At 35.7% G+C, this 25261-nt stretch overlaps 1 protein-coding gene across 8 annotated transcripts in view; it reads left to right on the forward strand.

The window, feature by feature from the left end:
* Positions 1–25261, forward strand: part of CCSER2 (coiled-coil serine rich protein 2) — a 196388-nt gene that overhangs the window by 99274 nt on the left and 71853 nt on the right. For 7 of the 8 annotated variants that reach the window (XM_047825698.1, XM_047825694.1, XM_047825696.1 and 4 more), the window contains 2 exons: positions 4800–4962; positions 21089–21284. In XM_047825698.1, the coding sequence (XP_047681654.1) occupies positions 4800–4962; positions 21089–21284 (359 nt within the window). Of the gene's footprint in view, positions 1–4010; positions 4125–4799; positions 4963–21088; positions 21285–25261 lie in introns of those variants that run through there. The other variant, XM_047825702.1, reaches the window with a different exon arrangement.

The following is a 25261-nucleotide window of genomic DNA, read 5'->3' on the forward strand; positions in this document are numbered from 1 at the left end:
CCTAACAAATAGGACTTGCCCAAGTTTCCCCCAGTTTACTACAGTTACCTCATACTCTTTAACTGTCATATTCCTCCATGACTGTCCACTCTACATCAACACAGACCTGTTTCTTTGGGTCTGTCTTTCCTTCTGAAGCCTGCCGTGTCACATATTATATTAAATACATTTGTATGCTTTCCTTCCATTAATCTGTCTTGTCAGTTTAACTTTCAGATCCTAAGAGAGTCAATGAAAACTGTTTTCTACACAGTCATGGGTTCTTAAATCACGTGACTTTCAGATTTTTCACGCTGTGCCTTTTCCATTCTATTTTTGCAACTGGGGTTCCCTTTAATGTATGAACTAATGGGTAATAGATCTAGGAACCCTAGATTATCAATTCTAAAACTTTTCTAAATTCCTCTGCAAATTTCTCCCAATTTTGTTTAGACCTTAGAAAACATCCAGCCATGACTTTCAGCTTAGAGACCTGACCTGGTTTAAAATTAGCCTTATGGGATTTTCCCTCTTCTGAAGGAGATTTAACTTTAAGAGGTGTTGAGCCTTTGAGGTTTCTGGCCAGCTTTAGGGTAGGGAAACAGGTCAAGGGAGAGATGGGTCAGAGGAGGAGCATAGAATGAGAGAAGAGGAATAAAATGAGAAAGGACTTTAGGTTTCAGTTGCAGTTAGGAAGGATCTAAAAGAATTGTTTTAATTGCTTTGCATTTTTATTTTACTTTCATCAAGGAATCTCTTAAGGAAACAATTTGGATCTGACTTTCTTTTGGCAGACCACTGAGTATTTGAGACGTGCTTTTTTTTTGTTCAAAAGTGTTTCTTTTTTTTTTTTTTAATTTTTTAACATTTATTTATTATTGAGAGACAGACATAGAGTGTGAGCAGGGGAGGGGGCAGAGAGAGGGGGAGACACAGAATCCGAAGCAGGCTCCAGGCTCTGAGCTGTCAGCACAGAGCCTGACACGGGGCTCGAACTCACAAACTGTGAGATCATGACCTGAGCCGAAGTTGGATGCCCAACTGACCGAGCCACCCAGGCGCCCCCTAAAGTGTTTCTTAAATTAACCGTTCAGGTTGTATCAAAAACACAATCGTGTTGCTTTATTATTTCGCTCTGGAACATCTGATGGTCACACATTGTCTATAGATTAAAGCCTAGCATTTGGCACAGTTTTGGTGTAAACCCTCAGGTTTGTGACATTCCCATAGTGTATATCTTGTTCCGTGTGCTTCTGTTTTTAAACTTTTCTCTGTTGAAAAAGATGCCTTTCTAATTACTTCCTGAACCCCACTCCACCGAGTTATGGTGCCTATTAAATTGCACTTATTCCGTGTTATATTTCCTGAAAGATATAGTCATATGAGTTCTAGAGTATTGTCCTTGATCACTTTCCAATTACCATATTTTCTTCTGGAGATTGATCTTTCTTTTTCAGTAGTAATTGTGTTTAGCAATAACAAGGTTCATGATTTTTTTTTTTTTTTACATGAGCTTTTCTTCTTTCAGATTCAGAGCTTTTCTGATCAGATTGTAAAACCTCCTGCAAAGCACATTCTTTCTAGCCTTTGTAATGTGTAATTTCTTCCTGCCATCTTCATAGCCAGTTGTTACTCACAGGTACAAATACTATTTGTGTCATCCATTATGACTTTAAGTAATCAGAGAAATAATCTAGGTTGCTTTTGGTGTTATATTTTGTTCCTTTTATAAAATCAGAAGAAATGAGTATGATGAGTAGTTGAGCTAGGCATCCCCACGTCCCATATGTTTCATTTAGCTATCTATATTAGATCCTCTTTCCCTCTCCAAAGGGTAAAGGTCCTGATGTTACCTGTCTCCTACTCACAGTAAAAGAACTAAAATCTTCTGCCTTTTACTTCTGGAGCTGGAAACCCCCTTTCACAAGGCCTTTTTTTATTTTCTAGACTTCAGTTCAGAGTTACGGTGAAATCTGGTGTGTAGGATAGTTGTGATTGCCACACTGGATTAAAATTTTTCAAAGTTGGATACCTTTCGGTTTACCTTATCATACCCTGTGGTATTTCATGTTCAGAGAGATTTATTTTCTTTCTTTGGGTCCTGTTCCCTCATTGGCTATGGAAGTGGTTTTGATTTATCTCCATCTTATAATTTTGTTTGCTTTCCATTTCCTTTGCTATATTATTTCTTTCATTCTGTCAGAGTCTCTAATCTTCTCTAAGAAACCATCACTAATATTATTCCACATTATCTTCTTAGTAACATTTTAAAGTATATAAACGTATGTTTGATGAGTGCCTCAGATGGGAGTACAGTTGACCCTTGAACAACACAGGTTTGAAATGCACAGGCTCATTTATATGTGGTTTTTTTCAATAAAAATAGTACAGTACTACAAATGTGTTTATCTTCCTTATGATTTTCTTAATAACTTTCTTTTTCTGATACAGTGCAGTACTGTAAATGTATTTTTTCTAAGATTTTCTTATTTACATTTTATTTTTTCTAGCTTACTGTATTGTAAGAATACAGTATATAATACGTATAATGTACAAAATACGTGTTAATTGACTGTGCTATTGGTAAGGCTTCTGATGCACCGTAGGCTATTAGTAGTTTAGTTTTGGGGGAATCAAAAGTTATGCATGGATTTTTGACTGTGCAGGGGGTCCTGCACCTCTAACACATTGTTCAGGGGGCAGCTGTATAAGCAGGATCTTAGAGTCTTGGAGCAGTCATTTATCTGAGAATTTAGGCCCTTCTCAGTTTCTACCAATACTCTTTTATGGTTGTGGCAAATATATGTTTCCAGTGTTTATTTGCCATTGTGCCTGTGTTGAGTTCTTGTTTCAAAAAGGTTCTTTCATTTGTAGTCTGTGTGTTGAACCAAGAACCTCTTTAGTAGACACAAAAGCGGCATATCAATTTTATGCATTTTAATTTCCCACAGTATTTAACACCATCTCCTCACCTGTTTGCTTCGTTCCTTTGCTTCTTGTTACTCTGTGTGCACACTGTTGATGATATCCTAATTACATATCAGGTTCTTATTATGACAGAATTTCTTGTTTGGGGAGTAAGTAGAATTTTATCTGCCTGAATTAAGTATGAATTCAGGGCATTTAAAAATAGATACAGATTATCCCTCAGCTATATAGAATTGCTGCAACTAAAGTAACATTTTAATGCCATGTAGAAATTCTTGATGAGCTTAACTGAGTCTCAGAGTATAATACAAATGTGAACTAAAATCAGTTTTGAGCCTTTTTAGGATTATTTTTAAATTAATTTTTCCTTTCTGATCTCATTTTCTACTCCTGATTTTTTAATTATAATGGTCGCCAATGCCTTTATTTATCTAATTGTCAGGTTTTCTATAATTGAACTTAAAAAAGTAGATTGTAATTTATATCAATAAAATGACAAGAAATTGAAATAATTTCAAATGTAAGGCTTCTTTCACAAATTTTTTCTTAAAATTTTTTTAAACTATAAAATATGTAGTTTTTCCCCCAAATTGATTTTTCTAACCATTATAAACAAAATTTCAAAGTCTTTTAAAAAGTTGTACAAAATTATTATGCATTTAGAAGAAATATGTTAAAGTAAATTTAGTATGTATGAGAATTGAACATCTATACTTTATTTTAACTACTTATTTTGGAGTGGGAAAGTTTGTTTTTATCTGGTATACTGTAATGAAACACTTTCCATATTTCAAATTCAAGTTTGAGTTAAGTGAAAATAATCATTTAAAGAATGAGTTTTTTAAAAATGAGGATTCCATTGATTTCTACAGCTTCTTTATGAAGTAATTCTGAGCATTCAGGATTTGAACTTTCTCACGTAATAATTTGCAGACTAGAGAAACCTTTCCAGCGCCTGGCTTGGGTTAGTGTTCAGTTGTATTTTTAGTAACAGTCCTAACTCAGTAGCTATGTAACCACTGAGCGAAGATGGAGTCACAGGGCAAACTGGGCTTGCTTCCCACAGGGAGGGCTGGGAGTTGAGCAGGAAGGAAGGCCTGTTTGTCAGTGCCTTGTATGCAACTATGTCTGAGTAGGCAGCCGGCGACACAATGTCTCCCTTGTACAAAGTAACTCTTCTAGTGAGTGCTCAGATATGTGAGGAAAAAGTGTTTTGGGTAAGTGAAGGAGAAGCTTGGGGTATTTCAAGGAGATTCTTTTCGTGGTTTTTGGCATTTGGATTTCAGGGAGTGTGCTATTTGTGGCTGCAAAGTACTGGCTTTGTTTTCAGTGGCATTTTAGACTTTTTGAACAATCTCTACTGTAGGCAGATTGAAGTGTCTTACTTTCTAAAATTGTGAGCTAATTTAAAAAAATACTATTCATTTGTGATAAAAACTTAATTTGTGCTTCTTGAAACCAGTGAAAGTTAATTGTGGCATTCATTTTGGAGAACGAATTCTCTACTAGAAATTTACTTTGACCATTTTCATTCTGAAGTCAGAACTAGCTAGTGATAATGATGAAAAACCTCTTAAAACTGATTACTGGTGTTTAAAATGTATAATGTTGATAACAAGGATAATATGCTTGTTTGAAAACACTGTTACTTAACTGCCTGTGATACGAAAGTTTTACAATGTACTTCAATTTGAATACTATAAAGTTTTCATCAAAAGAACTGGTTATTTTTCTTCTGGAAATCTTGATTTTGTGATTAGATAATATAAATGGCTGGTATTTTTAGAATATCATTTTTATATTCTCAGCAGCATTTAATTATCAAGTCATAAGTAGTTAACTTTTACAGAATGTGTACATGTTTATAGTGTTTTGCTTTTGAATCTATCTAGTGGAGTGTGACAATATGAACCGTTTTGACCGGTCAGACAGAAATGTTCGGCAGTCTCAGGAAGGATTTTGGAAAAGGCCACCCCAGAGGTGGAGTGGACAGGAGCATTATCATCTCAGCCATCCTGACCACTATCATCACCATGGAAAAAGTGACTTGAGCAGGTGAGTCTAATTTAGATTACATTTCCTATCTTTTGATTAATTTTGAATCATAATTTCCCCCTGCCCCAAAAACTATTTTTTAATCTGGTTTTTAGAGGCACCAAAAAATATTTCAAGTTATATGTGGTACTAATTGGAATAGTATGTCTTAATTCTTTCATTAGCTTTACTGTATATAAAAATATTTTACTTAATGTCTGCTATTTGGACTTTGTTTGATGTTATTTTCTATTTCTCATTTGGGAATGATTAAATGTTGAAAATTTTAAGTTAATTATTTTAAAAATAATGTTTAAAGTTAGTGCCAAGTGATTTGTTACTTTTGCTTATATAATAAATTAAAACTTAAAAATTCCTCAAGTACTATTAGAAGCAGAGGAAGATACTGTACAATGCTAAAATTCTTTTTCTTTTTGAAGCATAGTATAATCTTTAATTTGATCAGAGTTTATATATAATACGGCTTTTGTAGTCAGTCAAACCTGGGATCAAACTCTGGCCTGACACAAATTAGCTTTGTGAGTTTAGGTAATTTATTTAAACCTTCTCCACTCCAGTTTATCATCTGTAAAACAGTTAATAATACCTTTCTCTCAGTGTTCAAGGATTAGGCACAAAAGTGCTTTGAGCAGTATATGGTTTACGGTAGACACCCAGTGATGGTAGTTATTATTTTTTCTCTTTTCACTTTCCCATCTCATTCCACTAGGGATTTGAGATCATTTTGGGGTGCATTTACAATACAGATAATAAAATTGGGTGAAGAAACTATGGAAGGAAAATGTATGGCCCCATATAGTTCTTGAACGAAAAAAATTTGGCTTTAAGAAGCAGTAAAAGCTGGGACACCTGGGTGGCTCAGTCAGTTGAGCATCCGACTTCAGCTCAGGTCATGATCTCCCTCGTTGGTTTGAGCACTACGTTGGGCTCTGTGCTGATGGCTCAGAGCCTGGGGCCTGCTTCTGATTCTGTGTCTCCCTGTCTCTCTGCCCCTCCCCTGCTCACGCTCTTGTCTCTCTCTCTCAAAATAAATAAACATTAAAAAATTTAAAAAAAGAAGGCAGCAAAAGCAAAGAACATAACTTTATCCATTGCAAGATTTACAGTATACATAAGATAAAGGATGTATTTCTCCTGAATTGACTTGCTTTCATGAGACACAAACCTGAAAGAAGTTGCTTTGCATGAGTTCTTATAAGGGAAGTACCTTGTGATATAGAGGACAGGTCTCAGACAGCTTCCCAAAGTAAAAGTAATGACAAATTCCTTAAGTCCCTTTCTTACTTATGTTCTTCATCGTAAGCTACAAATAAGTCTAGACCAAGTGAGAAAAGGGAGTTCTTCAGTGGGTCATGAAATAATGAAGTTTAACCAAAGATTCTTCTGTTGGTATGATTAAATGCAAGGATAAAATTTAGAAGATCTAGAAGAATGCATGGAGTATGTATCTTTCCAGGCATTATTTTGGCTGTTGTTTCTTATAGCTAGGCTTTTGATAAGGAATGGACATTGGAGAGTTATTATTGTCAGGCAAGAATATGATGTAAAGACAGTCATGGTTGGTAAGATTATGCTTCCCTCATCTTTGATGGTTCGTTTATAAGAAGGTAAAGTTAAGGCCAACTTATGAAAATTTAGAAGCCTAACTAAAATGTGAACCATTGCTTATACTTCTGATAAGATTTATTCATCCCTTTAAAAAATATTCATCGAGAACCTATGTTGAATTCTGTGCTAAATTCTCAAGCTGGAGGATGAATTTGGAGAGAGTGTGAGAGGTGATAGCTGTGGATTGGTAATGGCTTCTTGGAACATTGTTTTGGGGATGGTAAAAACCATTATGCAGTACATGAGCTTAGTTGGAGTCATTGCAGTTAGTTATTGGTTAGGTAGAAGGTTCACGTGCCTCCTCCATCCCATACAAAGTTTAGTTAGTAAAAACTTCTTAGATGTTGAGTCTGTGGGAGAGACAGGTATGTAGGCAGTTATAATATTTGTCTTTGTTATAATATAATAGTATTTGTGCAGTACAACGATGATGGTTGTTTTAAGAAAGTGATTTATATAGGATTCCAGAAGCATGTAGCAACTGGTTTTTGTCTAGGGTAGTTGTGTGTAAAAGGAAGTTACTATTGAACTGGTAATATTGATTATAGAGATTGCAGAGGAGTGTTTCTATAGGAGAAAGATGAGTGTTCAGATGGAAAAAATAGCATGTGTAAAACCATGTGTGAGTAATGTGGCATTTTCAGAGAACTACTATGAGTTTGTTTCTAGGTCATTTGTAGGAATGGATAGATGTGATCTCTAACTCTAAAGGCAAAATTCTTTATTTTAAGGTAAAAGATGGCAGATTTTATCTTGAAATGGGATTATTAATCAGACTGTCCCAAATGGAATGAATTACCTGGATGGAAGTAGTAATCTGTGTCCCTGGAAATGATCAAACTGAGGCTGATTAGTCATCTTTCAGAAAAGATATCATTTTCCAAAAACAATATTCCTGGATATTAATAGGCATAGAAAAGCGATTCTCTGATCAAATGAGTAGGAAATGAATAAATTAAAGTTTTTTAAAAAATAGTTTGCTCCACAGCGCCTTAAATACATAAATACAGTACTATGATTTTGCAAAATGTGGTAAAAGAATATGTAGCCATTTCCCAAAACATATGACCACAGATTCCTTTTATACAGTGTATTTAGAGGGAGTAGTGATTTGTGGATCATCCACACTGGTGATTCTCAGGGAGGAGAGAGAAATGCACCATATTCTTGGGGGTTGCTAATTTGACTCATTTAGCACAGAACTTCCCAAGAAGTGGGCACCCTAGTTTGTCATAAATAGTTATAGTTTATTGATCCCTCCAGGTTTTAGAGTGGCTGTGTGGGTTTGGGACATCTAGATCCCCTAGAGCTCATTAGGAGATAGGTGGTAAAGAGAGAAACCTCACTCAAGACAAGCCTGACTCTCCAGCATATCTTAAAACTATTATTTTCTCTCTATGCCTTGATTTGAAAAAGTTTGGATGTACCTAACCCCAGGGCCTTTTTAACATTACATGTGTAAAAGTGTCTCTACCATTCCATAACTTCTTGAGGATTCCTTTTCCTGTCTGTCCTTTAATTCTCCTCATTGTCTTTTTTTTTTAATTATGCCTTAATCTGTTTTACAGGGGACTGTAATTATAGGAATTGTCTTATCTGCAATTCAGTGGTTCAGAACCACTGACCAGTTTCCTTTATGTTTTTTTGTTTTTTTTTTTTCATAATACTATGCTCTCCTCTCCTTATCTGGCCTAAGCTTTCACTACTGTTTCTCCCCAACCTCCTTCTTTGCCTACACCTTCCACTATGCTATATGGAATTCTTTCACATCCTAACCAACTCACATTCTTGACCTCTTTGCTCACATTCTGATTGTAACTTAAATCTAACTCTTTCCTAAATGTACTAATTCCCTAGTAGTGTTTTTATATGAAGGATTCTTATTTTCCAGTCACTCTAATACTTTACTGTTTAGAAGTGGGGTCTTTGTCTTCACTCCTCATTTGTTTCTAAATAAAGTATTCTTCACTGTTATTACTTTGAGACTTAGAGCATTTGGCTGTATCAACCCCTCCTTATTGGTCCCTACCCCTGCCTCACAAAATCTTGGCCATTGGCTCATTTTCCCTCTTCATTGTAAACTTTGCTACAATCCTGACTGTCTCCAGTGTTCATGTATATGGTTCATATAACCCCCTGAACCCTTAGTTCCTTAGGATTCTCTCTGTATAAGATCATGTCATCAGAGATAGATATTTTTCTTTCCATCTAGGTACTTTTTTTTTTCCTCCTGCATAATTTCTATGGCTAGAACCTACAATGCAGTGTTGAATAGGACTGGTGAGAGCAAACATTTGTGCCTTTCTAATATTAAGGATAAAGCATTCAGCCTTTCACTGTTATGTATGATGTTAGCTCTGCTTTTTCACAGTCTTTATCAGGTTGAGGAACTTCTAATCATATTTTGTTGAGTGTTTTTATCATGAAAGGGTGTTAGATTTTGTCAAATACTATTTCTGTGAGTATTGAGATAATTTTTTGGCCCTCATTCTCTTATGTGGTGTATGACATTGACTGATTTACATATGTTGAACCAACTTTACCTTTCTTGGATAAATCCTACTTGGTCATGGTATGTAATCATTTTATGTGTTGCTAGATTCAGTTTGCTAGTATTGCGTTGAAGATTTTTGTGTGTATATTCATAATAAATATCAGTCTATAGTTTCTTTCTTTCTTTTTTTTAAATGTCTTTGTCTGGTTTTGGTATTATGGTCACATAGATTGAAAAGGGAAGTGTTTCTTTAATTTCTATTTTTGGAAGAACTTGTAGGATTCACCAGTGCAGTTATTTGGGCTTGGGCTCTTCTCTTCTCTTCTTTCTTTTTTATTATTTATTTTTAAATTTACATCTAAATTAGTTAACATATACTGCAATAATGATTTCAGGCATAGAATCCAGTGATTCATCCCCTACATATGACACCCAGTGCTCATCCCAAAAAGTGTCCTCCTTAATGCCCCTTGCTTATTTAGCCCATGCCCCCACCTGCAACCCCTCCAGCAGCCCTCAGTTTGTTTTCTATATTGAAGAGTCTTTTATGTTTTGTCCCCCTCCCTGTTTTTATATTATTTTTGTTTCCCTTCCCCTATGTTCATCTGTTTTTTATCTTAAATTCCACATATTAGTGAAATCATATGATATTTGTCTTTCTCTGACAAATTTTGCTTAGCATAACATACTCAGGTTCCATCCATGTTGTTGCAAATGCCAAGATTTCATTCTTTTGATCTCCAAGTAATATTTCATTGTGTGTGTGTGTGTGTATATGTGTGTGTGTGTGTGTGTGTGTGTGTGTGTGTGTGCGCATGCATGTGTGTGTGTGTATACGACATCTTTATTCATTCATCTGTTGATGGACATTTGGGCTCTTTCCATACTTTGGTTGTTGTCAATAGCACTGCTGTAAATATTGAGGTGCATGTGTGCCTTTGAAACAACACACCTGTATCCTTTGGATATGTACCTAGTAGGGCAATTGCTGGGTTGTAGGGTAATTCTATTTTTAATTTTTTGAAGAACCTCCATACTGTTTTCCAGAGTGGCTGCACCAGTATTTATTCCCACAAGCAGTGCAAAAGGGTTCCTCTTTCTCTGAGTCCTCGCCAACATTTTGTTGCCTGAGTTGTTAATTTTAGCCATTTGACTGGTGTGAGGTGGTATTTCATTGTGGTTTTGATTTGTATTTTGGGCTTGGGATTTTCTTTGTGGAAGGTTTTTGACTACTAATTTAATTTCTATAGATGTTCTGTAGACATCTATTGAATTTTGTTAGTATGTAGTATTCAAGTCTTCTATTTCTTTGCTGACTTTTTCTTCTGTCCATTAATAAGGAGGAAGTAATTAAAGTCCAACTTGAATTTATCTTGTAGGGAAGGTCTAATAGCAACACATTTTCTCAGTTTTTGTTTATATGATGATGTTTTAATTTCTCCTGAATTTTGAAGGCTAATTTTGCTGGATATAGAATTCTTGGTTGATAATCTTTTAACATTTTGACTCTCATGCTTTCTGATCAAAAATCAGCTGTTAATCTTACTGAGCTTGTCTTCTACATGATGAATCCTATTTTTATTTTTCTTGCTTTGTTTAGGATTCTCACTTTTTTTCTTTTTTTTTTCTAGTTTTTGACAGTTTATGATGTGTCTCTTTATTATATTTTGGAGTTTGTCAAGCTAATGATTAGAAGCATTTTTTTTAATGCCCTGAACCATTAAGTATCCCAGCCTTTTACAACAGTGTGTGTGTGTGTGTGTGTGTGTGTGTGTGTGTGTGTGGATGCTTTCAACAACCTGGTAAGCAGTTTGTAGCTCTGCTTTAACCTTCATTTCCTTCTTTTTGCTCAGAGACTCAAGGAGAGCCAAAGATGAGAGGTTAAGTTCTTCTCAGGTATTTCCTTGGCATGCACAGAGCCCTACACAGGTGTATGGCCTTCTCTATGTCCAAGAATATGTTGGGGGTATTTCAGAGCCTCCTGTGGACATCTCATTCCTCAGGTTTTTCTTTAAAGTTTTTTTGATCATTGCCATTTCAGGCAGGTTGAAATTTTAAGCAGTGGCATGGATTTTTTTCAACAAATGTATTAGAGATAAGGCTGTTCCCACTGAGAGTCTCCAAATTAGTTCAAATGAAACAACAGCTGAGAATGAGCCTTTTCTAGGAGGGTGTTAGGTCAAATAGTAACTATTTTCTGGAAATGGTGCTTTTGAAAGAATTCCAAACCCAGTTTACCACCCACTTCTTCCTCCCAGTGATTGCTGAATTTCACTGCTATTATGCTTGTAAGGCTCTTATTTTCCAAGCTACCACAGAACTGGGCAGATAGGCATAATAATACAATAAATTAAAATGCCACAGGCTTGTTCTTACCAAGATTCAACTGGGTTTTTTTTTCTTTTCTTTTTTAAATAAGTGCTCCTTGGTTGTGGCAAGCATTTCTATATTACTGGAAAAGTTGATTTTAACCAATTTGCCAGTGTTCTCAGTGCTTTTATGGAGGAGTGGAGTTTTTGGAGATATTTATTCTGCCATTCTGCACATATTTCCTTCTGTCTTTTAATTAATAGACTTCATTTTTTAGAGAAGTATTAGGTTTAGAAATATTGAGCAGAAAGCACAGAGAGTTTTCATTTACTCCCTCACCTTCTGTTATACAATTTGCTCTATTATTAACATCTTGCATTAATTGTTAAAGTTTATGAATCGATATTGATATACTAACTAAAATCCATAGTTTACATTAGGGTTCACTCTTTGTGTATACATTCTATGACCTTTGACAAGTGCATAATGATATGTATCTACCATTACCTTATCATACAGAATAATTCACTTTACTTAAATTCTCATGTTCTCTGTGTATTATCCCTTTCTTCTCCACCCACCCCCACCAAGGCAAACACTGATCTTTTTACTGTCTCCATAGCTTTGCCTTTTCCAGAATGCCATATAGTTGTATGTAGTGTTTTCAGATTGGTTTCTTTCACTCAGCAATATCCATTTACATTTCCTCCATGCCTTTTCATGGCTTGATAGCTCATTTCTTTTTGTCACTAAATAATAGTCCATTGTTTGGATGTACTACAGTTGTTTATCCATTCATTTCCTGAAAGATATCTTGATTGCTTCCAAAATTTGGCAACTACGAATAAAGCTGCTCTAACCATTTACATGTGTAAGTTTTGAACTCATTTTGGTAAATATCAAGCATGTTTGCTGAATTATATAGTAAGATATTTAGGTTAGTAAGAAACTGCCAAATTGGCTGTACATTTGGCGTTTTCTCCAGCGGTGAGTGAAAGCTCCTGTTGTTACACATCCTCACCAGCATTTGGTGTTGTTTTGGATTTTAACCATTCTAATAACCATTTGCAGTTGCCAAATGATATATAATGTTGAACATTTGTTCACAAGTTATTTGCCATTTGTATATATTCAGTGAGATGTCTGTTTAGAACTTTACTCATTAAAAACATTTTTTTTTAACATTTAATAATTTTTAAGAGAGAGAGAGAGAGAGAGAGCCAGCATGAGTGGGGGAGGGGCAGAAAGAGAGGGAGACACAAAATCTGAAGCAGGCTCTAGGCTCTGAGCTGTCAGCACAGAGCCTGATGCAGGGTTCGAACTCATGAACTCACATCGATCATGATGTGAGCCAAAGTCCGACACTCAACCGAGTAAGCCACCCCAGGTACTCCACTTTTGCTCATTTTTAAATTTGGTTGTTTGTTTTCTTGTTGAATTTTAAGAGTTCTTTGCATATTTTAGATATCAGTTCTTTGCCAGATATTTTACAAATATTTTGTCCCAGTCTGTGACTTGCCTTTTCAGTCTCCTAATGGTGAGTTTCAAAGAACAGGTGTTTTAAATTTTATGCAGTCCGGTTTATAATTGTTCTTTCATGATTGTATTTTTTGTGTTGTTTCTAAGAAGGTAGAAACTCAACATCACCTGAAGTTTCTTCCTTATTATCTTGTGGTTTTACATTTCATATTTAGGTCTTTGGTACATGTTGAATTAATTTTTGTGAACAGTGTGAAAGGTCATTTTTTTTGCATATGGGTATCTAGTTTTTCTAGTATCTCTTGTTGAAAAGACTATCTAGTATCCTTTGTTTTTGTTTTTTGGGGGGTTTTTCGCTAGGTTTTCTTTCTTTTCTTTTTTCTTTTCTTTTTTTTTTTAGTATAATTAGCAATGTTATTATTAGTTTCAGGTATAAAACATATTGATACAACATTTTTTAATTTTTATTATTATTTTTTCAATATATGAAGTTTATTGTCAAATTGGTTTCCATACAACACCCAGTGCTCATCCCAAAAGGTGCCCTCCTCAATACCCATCACCCAGCCTCTCCTCCCTCCCACCCCCCATCAACCCTCAGTTTGTTCTCAGTTTGTTTTTTTTTTAATTTTTTTTTCAACGTTTATTTATTTTTTTTGGGACAGAGAGAGACAGAGCATGAACGGGGGAGGGGCAGAGAGAGAGGGAGACACAGAATCGGAAACAGGCTCCAGGCTCTGAGCCATCAGCCTAGAGCCTGACTCGGGGCTCGAAATCACGGACCGCGAGATCGTGACCTGGCTGAAGTCGGACGCTTAACCGACTGCGCCACCCAGGCGCCCCTTGTTCTCAGTTTTTAAGAGTCTCTTATGCTTTGGCTCTCTTCCACTCTAACCTCTTTTTTTTTTTTTTTTCTTCCCCTCCCCCATGGGTTTCTGTTAAGTTTCTCAGGATCCACATAAGAGTGAAACCATATGGTATCTGTCTTTCTCTGTATGGCTTATTTCACTTAGCATCACACTCTCCAGTTCCATCCACGTTGCTACAAAGGGCCATATTTCATTCTTTCTCATTGCCACGTAGTACTCCATTGTGTATATAAACCACAATTTCTTTATCCATCAGTCAGTTGATGGACATTTAGGCTCTTTCCATAATTTGGCTATTGTTGAGAGTGCTGCTATAAACATTGGGGTACAGGTGCCCCTATGCATCAGTACTCCTGTATCCCTTGGGTAAATTCCTAGCAGTGCTATTGCTGGGTCATAGGGTAGGTCTATTTTTAATTTTCTGAGGAACCTCCACACTGCTTTCCAGAGCGGCTGCACCAATTTGCATTCCCACCAACAGTGCAAGAGGGTTCCCATTTCTCCACATCCTCTCCAGCATCTATAGTCTCCTGATCTGTTCATTTTGGCCACTCTGACTGGCATGAGGTGATATCTGAGTGTGGTTTTGATTTGTATTTCCCTGATGAGGAGCGACGTTGAGCATCTTTTCATGTGCCTGTTGGCCATCCGGATGTGTTCTTTAGAGAAGTGTCTGTTCATGTTTTCTGCCCATTTCTTCACTGGATTATTTGTTTTTTGGGTGTGGAGTTTGGTGAGCTCTTTATAGATTTTGGATACTAGCCCTTTGTCTGATATGTCATTTGCAAATATCTTTTCCCATTCCGTTGGTTGCCTTTTAGTTTTGTCGGTTGTTTCCTTTGCTGTGCAGAAGCTTTTTATCTTCATAAGGTCCCAATAGTTCATTTTTGCTTTTAATTCCCTTGCCTTTGGGGATGTGTCAAGTAATAAATTTCTACGGCTGAGGTCAGAGAGGTCTTTTCCTGCTTTCTCCTCTAGGGTTTTGATGGTTTCCTGTCTCACATTCAGGTCCTTTATCCATTTTGAGTTTATTTTTGTGAATGGTGTGAGAAAGTGGTCTAGTTTCAACCTTCTGCATGTTGCTGTCCAGTTCTCCCAGCACCATTTGTTAAAGAGACTGTCTTTTTTCCATTGGATATTCTTTCCTGCTTTGTCAAAGATGAGTTGGCCATACGTTTGTGGGTCTAGTTCTGGGCTTTCTATTCTATTCCATTGGTCTATGTGTCTGTTTTTGTGCCAATACCATGCTGTCTTGATGATTACAGCTTTGTAGTAGAGGCTAAAGTCTGGTATTTTGATGCCTCCTGCTTTGGTCTTCTTCTTCAAAATTACTTTGGCTATTTGGGGTCTTTTGTGGTTCCATATGAATTTTAGGATTGCTTGATAGAACATTTATATACATTACTCAGTACTCATCATTGTGAATAGAGTCCCCATCTGTCACCAAAACTTCATTACAGTATTATTGACTATATTCCTTGTGCTATACTTTTCATCTCTGTGACCTACTTATTTTATAACTGGAAGTTTGTACCTGTTAATACTCTTTATTCATTTCACCCATCCCCCAACCTGGATCCCCCTGGCAACCATTCATTTGTTCTCTGTATTTAAGAGTCTTTTTGTTTCTTTGTTTGTTTCTTTATTTGTTCATTTCTTTTTTAAATTCCACCTATCGGGCGCCTGGGTGGCTCAGTCAGTTGGGTGTCCTACTGTGGCTCAGGTCATGTTCTCACGGTTTGTGGTTCGAGCCCCGTGTCGGGCTCTGTGCTGCCAGCTCAGAGCCTGGAGTCTGCTTCTGATTCTGTGTCTCCCTCTCTCTGGCCCTCCCTCACTCATGCTCTGTCTCACTCTCTCTCTCAAAAATAAATAAACATTAAAGAAATTTTTTTTAATTCCACATATAAGTGAAATCATGGTATTTATCTTTTCTCTCTGATTTATTTCACCTAGGATAATACCTTCTAGGTCCATTGATGTTATTGCAGATGGCAAGATCTTTTTTTTTTTTTTAACGACTGAGTAATATTCAATATTCGTGTACATGTGTGTATATATACACACATACCACATCTTTTTTACCTATTTGTCTATCAGTGGACACTCGGGTTGCTTCCATATCTTGGCTATTATAAATAATGCTGGAATAAACATAAGGGTACAAATATCTTTTTGAATTAGTGGTTTTGTTCTCATTGGGTAAATATTCAGTAGTGGAATTACTAGATTGTATGGTATTTCTGTTATTCTGTCTTCTTTGAAATACCTTTGCTTCTTTGTCAAAGATCAGTTGACTGTATTTGTGGATTATTTTTGGATTCTCTGTTTTGTTCCACTGATCTGTTTATTCTTTAATCAGTACCGCAGTCTTGATTACTGTCGCTTTATGTGGTAAGTCTGGAAATCACTGTCAGTATTCTGACTTTCTTCCTCTGAAGTATTGGTTATTCTGGCTCTTTTTCCTGTTCATATAAACTTTAGAATCACTTTGTTGATATTCACAAAATAATTTGGTGGGATTTTGATTGAGACTGTGTTGAATCTACCATTAAAAAACTATAATAACCGTGAACATAAAAATACATATATTTAACTTTTTCTTAATGATGAAAAAAAGAAACATTAAAGGTTTTGTGAAGTCAAAGTGCAACTGAAATTAGAAAATAAACTAAGAAGAAAAATTCTGTCTCTCCTTGCCTCTTACACATGCATTTCTACTGGCTAGTCTAATGCGTGAATCACAGACTTTAGTACAGAATCACACATATTAGTAATCAAAAAGCTTGGGTAGAAGTGGAGAAGAACATAAATATATAGGTACTGCCACATAGTTTAGGGAGATTCCTTTAAAACGGCAATAATAATTATGCAGTGATGTGATTATTAGGTGTTTGGATTGACTATCAGGTACTATTGTATGGATTCAATTTAAATGGGTTAAAAAAAGCTTATTTCTTAAAGATTAATTTTTGTATTTATCCTGATCTTATTTTGGGGGAGATGATTTTATTTGCTATATTTATAGAACAGTGTTAAATAATACTGGTGATGGTGGACATTTCTTTCTTGTGCTTCTGTAACTACTGAACTCATTTTTGCCCTCCCCCAATACCCATATTGGTTCAGTTCTTCATATTCAGTCAACTACCTGGCCTGTGGTCAGCTACATAGATTCTGGCTTTGCTAACACACTGCCAGCCTTACAGTGTATTCCCCAAAACAGCATGCAGTCTTCTGTTGCTTCCACCATCTAATTTCTCTACCAGAAATCCACAGTTGTTAAAATCTGTATACAAATACAGATTTATGCCTGTCAATTTAATATGAGGTGGTGTTTTCAGTAATTCTTCTATTATCTCATGTTTATTTTTCTTTACCTTTTTTACGTCTTCATCCCTGGGTTTGTGCTTGCACTCTTGGAAAGTGATTTTACCTCTCATTTTCAAAAGTTTCAAAGGTTCAGATTCCCATATGTGAACTTCATTGTCTTCTCAGAATGTGAAATCTCAGAATCTTCATTATCTCTCAGTCATTTTTTTTCCTTTCCTGTCTTTAATTGTGTCCTTCTATTTTCTGAAATAACCCTTGTTATGTATTTGTTTTCTGTTCCATCTTTGTCTTCTTTTGCATCTCAGTTATCTTCATTTTTTTTCCCAGCAAACTGCAGTAAGGTGTTATATTATTTCCAATGGTTTGTCAGATAGTCTAGTACCAAATACGTAAGTTTAAACAAATTGTGTTAAAATTTACCATTTGAGGAATATAAGTGAAAGGTTATATGGCATTCTAGTATTCTTTTGACATTTATGTTAGAAAATTTTCTCAACATAAACAAGTTGGAAATTATTTATAATAAATAATATAATAGCAATTAGTTTTTATTTAACATTTACTGTATATCAGGAACTGTTCTAAGCACTTTAACATCTATTACTTCGTATGAGGCTTACAGCAACCTAATGAAGTAAGTACTCTTATTATCCTTATAGATCAAGAAAATGAAGGATAGATAAAGTAACTTGTCCTGTTACTAGCTAATAAGTGACAGAGATGAGATTTGAACTCAGGTAATCTAGGCAGGTAATATAAAAATGAATAAGATATGGCCCTATTTTCAAAGGGCTTGCAATGTAATTAGAGGCGATAGCTATATAGATTTCTTTAATTTATGCTCAATAAATTAAGGATCCTAAAGTGCTAGTTTTATCTAGTTGAGGGCATCAGGAAGGGCTTTTGGAGGAAGTAGCATTTTAGTACTAGGAGAAGATATGTTTCATTTGGGATCTCATGGTGGAGGTATTTGAAATGCAAGCTAAGGTATATGAACTTCATTTGGTGTGCACTGGCAAACATTGAGAATTAAAGAAACTGTGGCCCAAAGATATTAAGTATTTTCAGTAGCTAGTTACTATCAGCCAGGATTTAAACCTTAATCCTAGGCAAGAGGCAGTTCTTTTATACCATTGTGGTTTTCTGGATACCATTATCTTTTACCCTGTATTGTTAGTGGTAAAGACTTGTTGTGACTCTTCCTTTGAAATGCTTTTAATTCATTAGTTCCTTCCATGTGGTTCATATTTAGTCAACCTAAAATAAGCCTTATTCTCAGTATCTTCCCTCTCTAATTTTTATTATATTCATTTGGTAAAATAGGAAGTAAAGTTTAATTTGATTATTAACTGGTACTTTTTAATGTGACTGCTTCCAGATTACAATTTTAAAGTAGTGCTTTGTTTTAATGTCACAACCAAAGAACTTTAGAATCTCAGAGATGGAAGCTTGAAAAGAAACAATCTAGTAGTTAAAATCCATGTTCCTTGGGGCGCCTGGGTGGCGCAGTCGGTTAAGCGTCCGACTTCAGCCAGGTCACGATCTCGCGGTCCGTGAGTTCAAGCCCTGCGTCGGGCTCTGGGCTGATGGCTCAGAGCCTGGAGCCTGTTTCCGATTCTGTGTCTCCCTCTCTCTGCCCCTCCCCCGTTCATGCTCTGTCTCTCTCTGTCCCAAAAATAAATAAAAACATTGAAAAAAAAATTAAAAAAAAATCCATGTTCCTTAATCATAAAGTGAAAGCAGCAACAACAACAAAAATAAATTAAAAGCTAACTGTTTTTGATATAGAGGAAAAGAATACACAATCTTTGTCTTCATGGAGTTCATGATTTGGCACAGATTGCACATGAACACAATATACTGTGTTAAGTATCATAGTGGGGCACACTAGAGGACTCTCTAAGGCCACCTGTGGAAGTACCAAGCCCCGCTTTAGGAAGGCATTAAGGAAGCTTTCCCTGAGGAAATGCCAACTAATTTAAGATGAAGAGGAGTTATCTTTCTTCAGATCAAGTGGGCAGTGGAGGGCAGGGTAAATAGCCTAGCCACGAGTATGGAGAGGTTGACATAGGTTTGGAGATGAGGGAGATTATAGTGTGCTTTGGCAATCTCAGGTAATTGGCTATGGGTTAAGATGTGTTGAGGGATGAAGTTGAAGAATAAATTGGATTTAGGCTATCTGTGGCCTCATAAGCCATATTTGGGTCTCCTTGTCCCTGAAAAACATGCCTTGCGTTTTGTGCTGTTGTTTTTTATTTTCTTGTTCCAGAAAGCCTTCTCTTTCATTTCAGTCATACTTAAACCTCATACTTTATAGTTCATCCCAGGTTCTTTCTTGCCCAAGAAAACCTTCCAAAGTATGTCAGCTTTTTTCTCTGAAAACATAGCTCTTATCTCTACTCTTCATATGCTAGATGAGTCTATGTTTTTGTTTTACTACTTTGCTAACTTTTTATTATTATATATTTTTCATCATTCCATGTATACATTGTCCATCTATTCAGTAATGGATGGTGAAATCATATTAATTCATCAGTAGTTGAAATTTAATCATTAAACTGTATTTTGAACCAACAAGTATAAGGCAGAAGTATATGTAAACATATTAGAGTCTTAACTATAGATCAAAAATTTTTAAGTTCTTAAAATTTTTTTTCTTGGGTTAAAACAAAAATCAGGCCTGAAATAAAATACGAAAAAATAGTTTCAGAGAAAAATAATTTTGTGAAAACCAAGCCCATGTTGAATATTTAAGAGTTTAGAAATTGGGGAATATTTGTCATAAATTAGAAAATCTAGTGTTTCAGGGCGTCTGGGTGGCTCAGTTGGTTGAGTGTCCAACTTCAGCTCAGGTCATGATCTTGCAGCTTGTTAGTTTGAGCCCCGCGTTGGGCTCTGTGCTGACAGCTCGGAGCCTGGAGCCTGCTTCTGATTCTGTCTCCCTTTCTCTCTGCTCTTCCCCTGTTCACTCTCTCTCTCTCTCTCTCAAAAATTAATAAACATTAAAAAAAATTTACTGTTTCTACTTCTTCTGTGTGGTTAAAATTTAATGTGTTGTGACTTTGGCAAATTTAATGGGTCATGAGTTTAGCTTGAATTCTGCTATGTTAATATGGCCATTATATTGGAGCGAGTACTCGTTCATTGTGTTATGTAATATATTGAGGTCTCACATATGTAACAAGTTCATGTCTTAAGAACCAGCTGGAATCATGTATTACATGAGTGTAGTAATTTAAAATTGCTTTAGCTAATGACTTCTGATCAAAGCATTGTGTTCTTCACAATCTATGAAACACATCAGCCCCAGTTTTTGTGGCTTTTTGTTTTTTGGTTTTTGGTTTTTTTGGTGTGCTTTTTCAAGCACGTATATTGTATGAAACTAAAGGGAAGTTTAAATTTTCTTAGAGTAGACTTTTTAAAATATATTTTAAGATTGGGAAATATGTGGTGTATATAAGACTTTTATAAAATCAAGTTTAATCTTTATTAGAAAAGAAGACTTACCAATAATGTAAAAACAAAGTAGTAACAGTTTGTCTATCTTAACTGTTTGCTGGGACTTACAAGAAATAGGAATCCAGGCGTGTGTGACCAAACTGGGAATGAAGATAGATAGCGTAGTTATGGGGCTAAAAAAAGATGTGACATTCAAGAGACCAGTTAAAATCAAGAGCTAAAAAGCAAACAATCCATTCAGGCAAAGAAAATAAGTGTAATTTGGGGGGGGGGGGCAAGGCCTTTCCCTAGAGTTTTTTCTTTCTCTTCCATTTACTAAGAAATAAGGTTTATTCAACCAATGTGTAAAATACATAAAAAGGGGAGGGAGTGCAGAAGATAATTGTATTAATGAGAACTAGAACTGATTGGAACTTTTGGTGGAAACAAATTCAGTGTCCGAGGTAAGCAAAAGTCAAAGGCTTTGTGATAATGATAACTGATATGTAATAATCACTGGAATAATTTCATTACCTTGTTTTTTTCTGAAATTATATTGTATATCTTTTCCCTCCAACTTCTTCCCCTGCCCTTCCAGAGGCTCTCCCTATAGAGAATCTCCTTTGGGTCATTTTGAAAGCTATGGAGGGACCCCCTTTTTCCAGGCTCAGAAGATATTTGTAGATGTACCCGAAAATACAGTGATACTGGATGAGATGACGCTCCGGCACATGGTCCAAGATTGCACTGCTGTAAAAACTCAGTTACTTAAACTGAAGCGTCTGCTGCATCAGGTGAGTTCGTATGAACATTTTTAGCTCTGATATTGTGAATTGCAAAATGAATTGACTTTTTAAAGTTAATTGGGTTTCTAATGTCTATTTAGATTTCTGTAGAAATAATGCTTATAAATAGTACATAACAAACTTCTGTGGGAGAAAAAAAACATGGGATTTTGTGTGATGTTCTCAGTATGGTCCCCAACATTTATGAGCTGTGTGATATTTGGTAAGCCAGTTTTTCTCCTAGTTCCTCATTTTTATTTTATAAGGTTGTTGACACAATTAGAAATAGTAGTTGTAAATTTAGAGATCTAATACCTGATGTATGGTATTCAGGCATTTAGTCATCAGTAGCTGTTATTATAATTTCAGCTAACTAGGAAATCAACAGCAGTTTTTACTTACATAGTCACGTAATTTAACTTTTGTTTGAAACCTTCAAGTTTAATCTTCCTCAGTCCTTGCATTTCTTTATTCTAGAAAATCTAGACTCAACAGTGATGTGACTTGTCCAAAGACACAGGATGAGCTGATGGTAGAACCTGGCTTCTTGTTCAATAGTACTTTTTTTTTTTTTTTTTTGCTTGAATTTACAGACAAGGTCAGATGCATAGCAGAAAACTAAGGAATAAAATACTGATTTTATTTTACTTTATTTTTTTAAAGTTTATATTTGAGAGAGGTACCGAGCATGAGCAGGGGAGGGGCAGAGAAAGAGACACAGAGAATCTGGAGCAGGCTCCAGGCTCTGAGCTGTCAGCACAGAGCGGGATGCAGAGCTCAGACTCACAAACCCGTGAGATCATGACCTAAGCCGAAGTTGGACACTCAACCTACTGAGCCACCCAGCTGCCCCTAACAATATTAATTTTAAATCATGAATGTCTTTTGGTTAATTTTAAAGCTTTGTTTATTTGTTTGTTTTTGTAGGCTAGCCAATTTTTGCTTAAAATTATGGTTGAGGAAGAATTGTCTCGCTTCTCTCCTGAATTTATTTTCTGGATTACTTTCCTCAGCGTTATATGTTGTAACTTACTATGAGCAGGGACCATTTCTTAGAATTCCTGGTGTTTATCAAAACCAGGCTCATGATATATGCTCAGTAAAAGTTAGTTGAAGTGAAATATGGCTCCTGTGTTAATAATGATGATTAGTGTAAATACCCAGTTAAAGTCATGTAAATTGTTTTATAAATATTTGATTATGGATTCTCCAGACTGCTCTTCTCTATTCTTGTGGATTTTGGACTACCCTTTGAAAGAAGCTTTTCCATGCTACAACTAGGAACAAGAAAGTAGAGAATCTTTTTCAGATCTGAGATCCTTGGACTTGTCTCAAGGCAGAGATTCCATGATTGAACTCTCCAGACATAGATAGAGCTTACGTTTTTAACTCTAACTAGAAGATAGACTCTGGTTTATAGTGTTTCTCTGTTTACTACTCCGGGGAGATTTTCCAATCAGGAGCTTCAGGGTCAAAGGAAAGAGGAGGTAGAAGGGGTGGGGAATAGCCAAAATATGTTAGATATCTACTTTGAATCAGTTATTGTACTAGCTATACTGTGTACCCTCTTTTGTTTCTGGGTTTATTGGCCTGAAATATGAAGCTATCAGCTAATCAGACCAGGCCATGTCTAATAATGACAGAAGTAACATACTTCAGGAGAGAATACGTGATTGATAAGACACTTAAAAGAAAAACTGTGACTCTCTTAATGGTTCTTTTCTGTCGTTACGACCTTGGAAATTTTTAAATGAACACTGATCAAATTAACTTTACCTTTTTATTTATGCATTGAAGACAAAATTATGAGAAGAAAAATTGCAGAATCTTTTTAGTGCATCTTTGAAATTTCACAAAATGCTAATAGAAGTTAAAAGCTGAATGAGTCTAAAATTTCATATAACTGCCTCTTAATTTCTTCCCCATGTAATACTACTACTCACTTTAAAGAAGTTCAGTGTGATACATACACATAGTTTGAAAAATTCACATAGTATCCAGGCTCACTGAAAATGCAGAATTTCTGTCCTTCACTCCACCTCAGTCAGCCTTTTTGTTGTTGTTGTTGTTGTTGTTGTTTGTTTATTTATTTTGAGAGAGACAGCATGCGCGAGTTGGAGAAAGGGAGAGAGAGAGGATCCCAGGCAAGGTCTGCACTGTCAGTGCAGAGCCTGATGTGTGGCTCAAATTCATGAACTGTGGGATCATGACTTAAACTGAAATCAAGAGTCAGACACTTAACTGACTGAGCCACCCAGGCATCAACCTTTTCTAATCTGAACAGATTACCGTCTGAAGATTTCTCTAGAGCTATCATGCAGGGACTTCCTTTTGTCATATTCTGGGATTGGGTCCACTATTTCCTGTATATCTTATTTAAAAAAAATTTTTTTTAATAAGTTTACTCCCTCATTTTGCTAGAGTATATCTTTCATTTACTTTCTAAGAGGGGGTAAATGGATGGTAAATTTTTTTTAGTTAGTACATTACTGAAAATTTCTTTCATCTACTCTACTATAGCATATTAATGATTTGCCTGGGGTGGAAGTGAGTTTTTCCTTAGAAATCTGAATGCATTGCTTTTCTAGGATTCAGGTTAGCCACTGGGAAAAGTCTACATTCTGATCCCCTTTACATTTTATGTTTCCTGTTTTTATTTCTCTGAGAGATTTGCAATCTTTTTTTTTTTTTTTTTTACCCTGGCACTCTAATCTTTTATTTCAGGCATTCTGCAGTTTCACAGTGATGTCCTGGGATTTGAGTTTTGTTGTAGTTGTTTGTATGTTTCCCACTTAATGTCTGGGTAGAGTCTTTGGAGATTCATGTAGTGTGAAATTTTCTTAAGCTATTTCCATGATTTTATTTTTGCCTCATTGTCTCTATCTTTCTGGAATTCTTGGTAATTACAAACTAGAAATTCTGAATTGATTCTCAATCTTTTATCTTTTTATTTCGTATTTTCCTTTGGATTTGATTATCTTTTCTGGTATATTTCCTCAACATCATTTCCCAGCTCTCCTTTTCTGTTGAATTATTTATCTTGGCAATTGTATTCTTAGTTTTCAAGAACTCTTTATAATATACCATTCCTTATTCATATCATTCAATTTTTGTTTTGTCAGTATATTAAATAGTGTTTTTATTAGGTTTTGTTAAGGTTTCTCAGGTTCCTTGCATTATCTCTCTTTCCAAAGAGTCATTTTGTTTATGTTTACTTTGGTTTCTCTTTCTATTGGAATATTTCTTCAAATATCTGATGATTATTTATTGTTCATTAATATTTAGGAGTGAGGAACTAAAAAGTTGATTCAGGACTCTTTGTACATTAGCTAGGCTGGTCAGCTGGCTGGCTTGATTTTCCAGGACTGCATAGATATCGGAGGACCTGCAATATCTACTAAGTGGAGGATTTTTCCTTCTTAGGTTGTTGTATTTTCTCCTGAGAAGAAACCACTAATTTTTGTTTTGTTTTGGTTTTGCTTGGAATAGAGCTAGAAGACTGGGAGTCTGTTCTTGCCTTATACAGACTTACAATTAATTTCTAGCATCTTTAACCCTGATGGGTCATATTCTTTTTCTGTATCTAGCATTTGGCCCTCATTGGGGTTTTGCAGGGCAAATTGGTTCTTTTTTGTTGTACATATTGATGTACATACATATTGGTGGAATTGCTGTTAGAGAGGTGGAGTTTTGCACTCATTTGCAAACATAAGAACTTAAATTTAAAAGCACTAGTAACCGGTATCTACTTGGGGCTACTCATATGAGATTGATTATTATAGGGAGGAGTCACCGGAGTTCTCATATTTTGACCGAGCCCTGCAAGATTTGACTGAGTACTAGCTCATGAAGAAGAATGTCCACAAAGAAAGAGGTAGTTGCATCATCTCTTTGGTTCTCTTACTTTGGTGTTCTCTCCTCCAGATGGCTTACCCCAAGGCAATGTTCCTTAAATTCAGAAAGAAATATTTTCCTTGATTGTTTTC

Source organism: Prionailurus viverrinus, chromosome D2, assembly GCF_022837055.1.
Source record: "Prionailurus viverrinus isolate Anna chromosome D2, UM_Priviv_1.0, whole genome shotgun sequence".
Taxonomy (NCBI): Eukaryota; Metazoa; Chordata; class Mammalia; order Carnivora; family Felidae; genus Prionailurus; species Prionailurus viverrinus.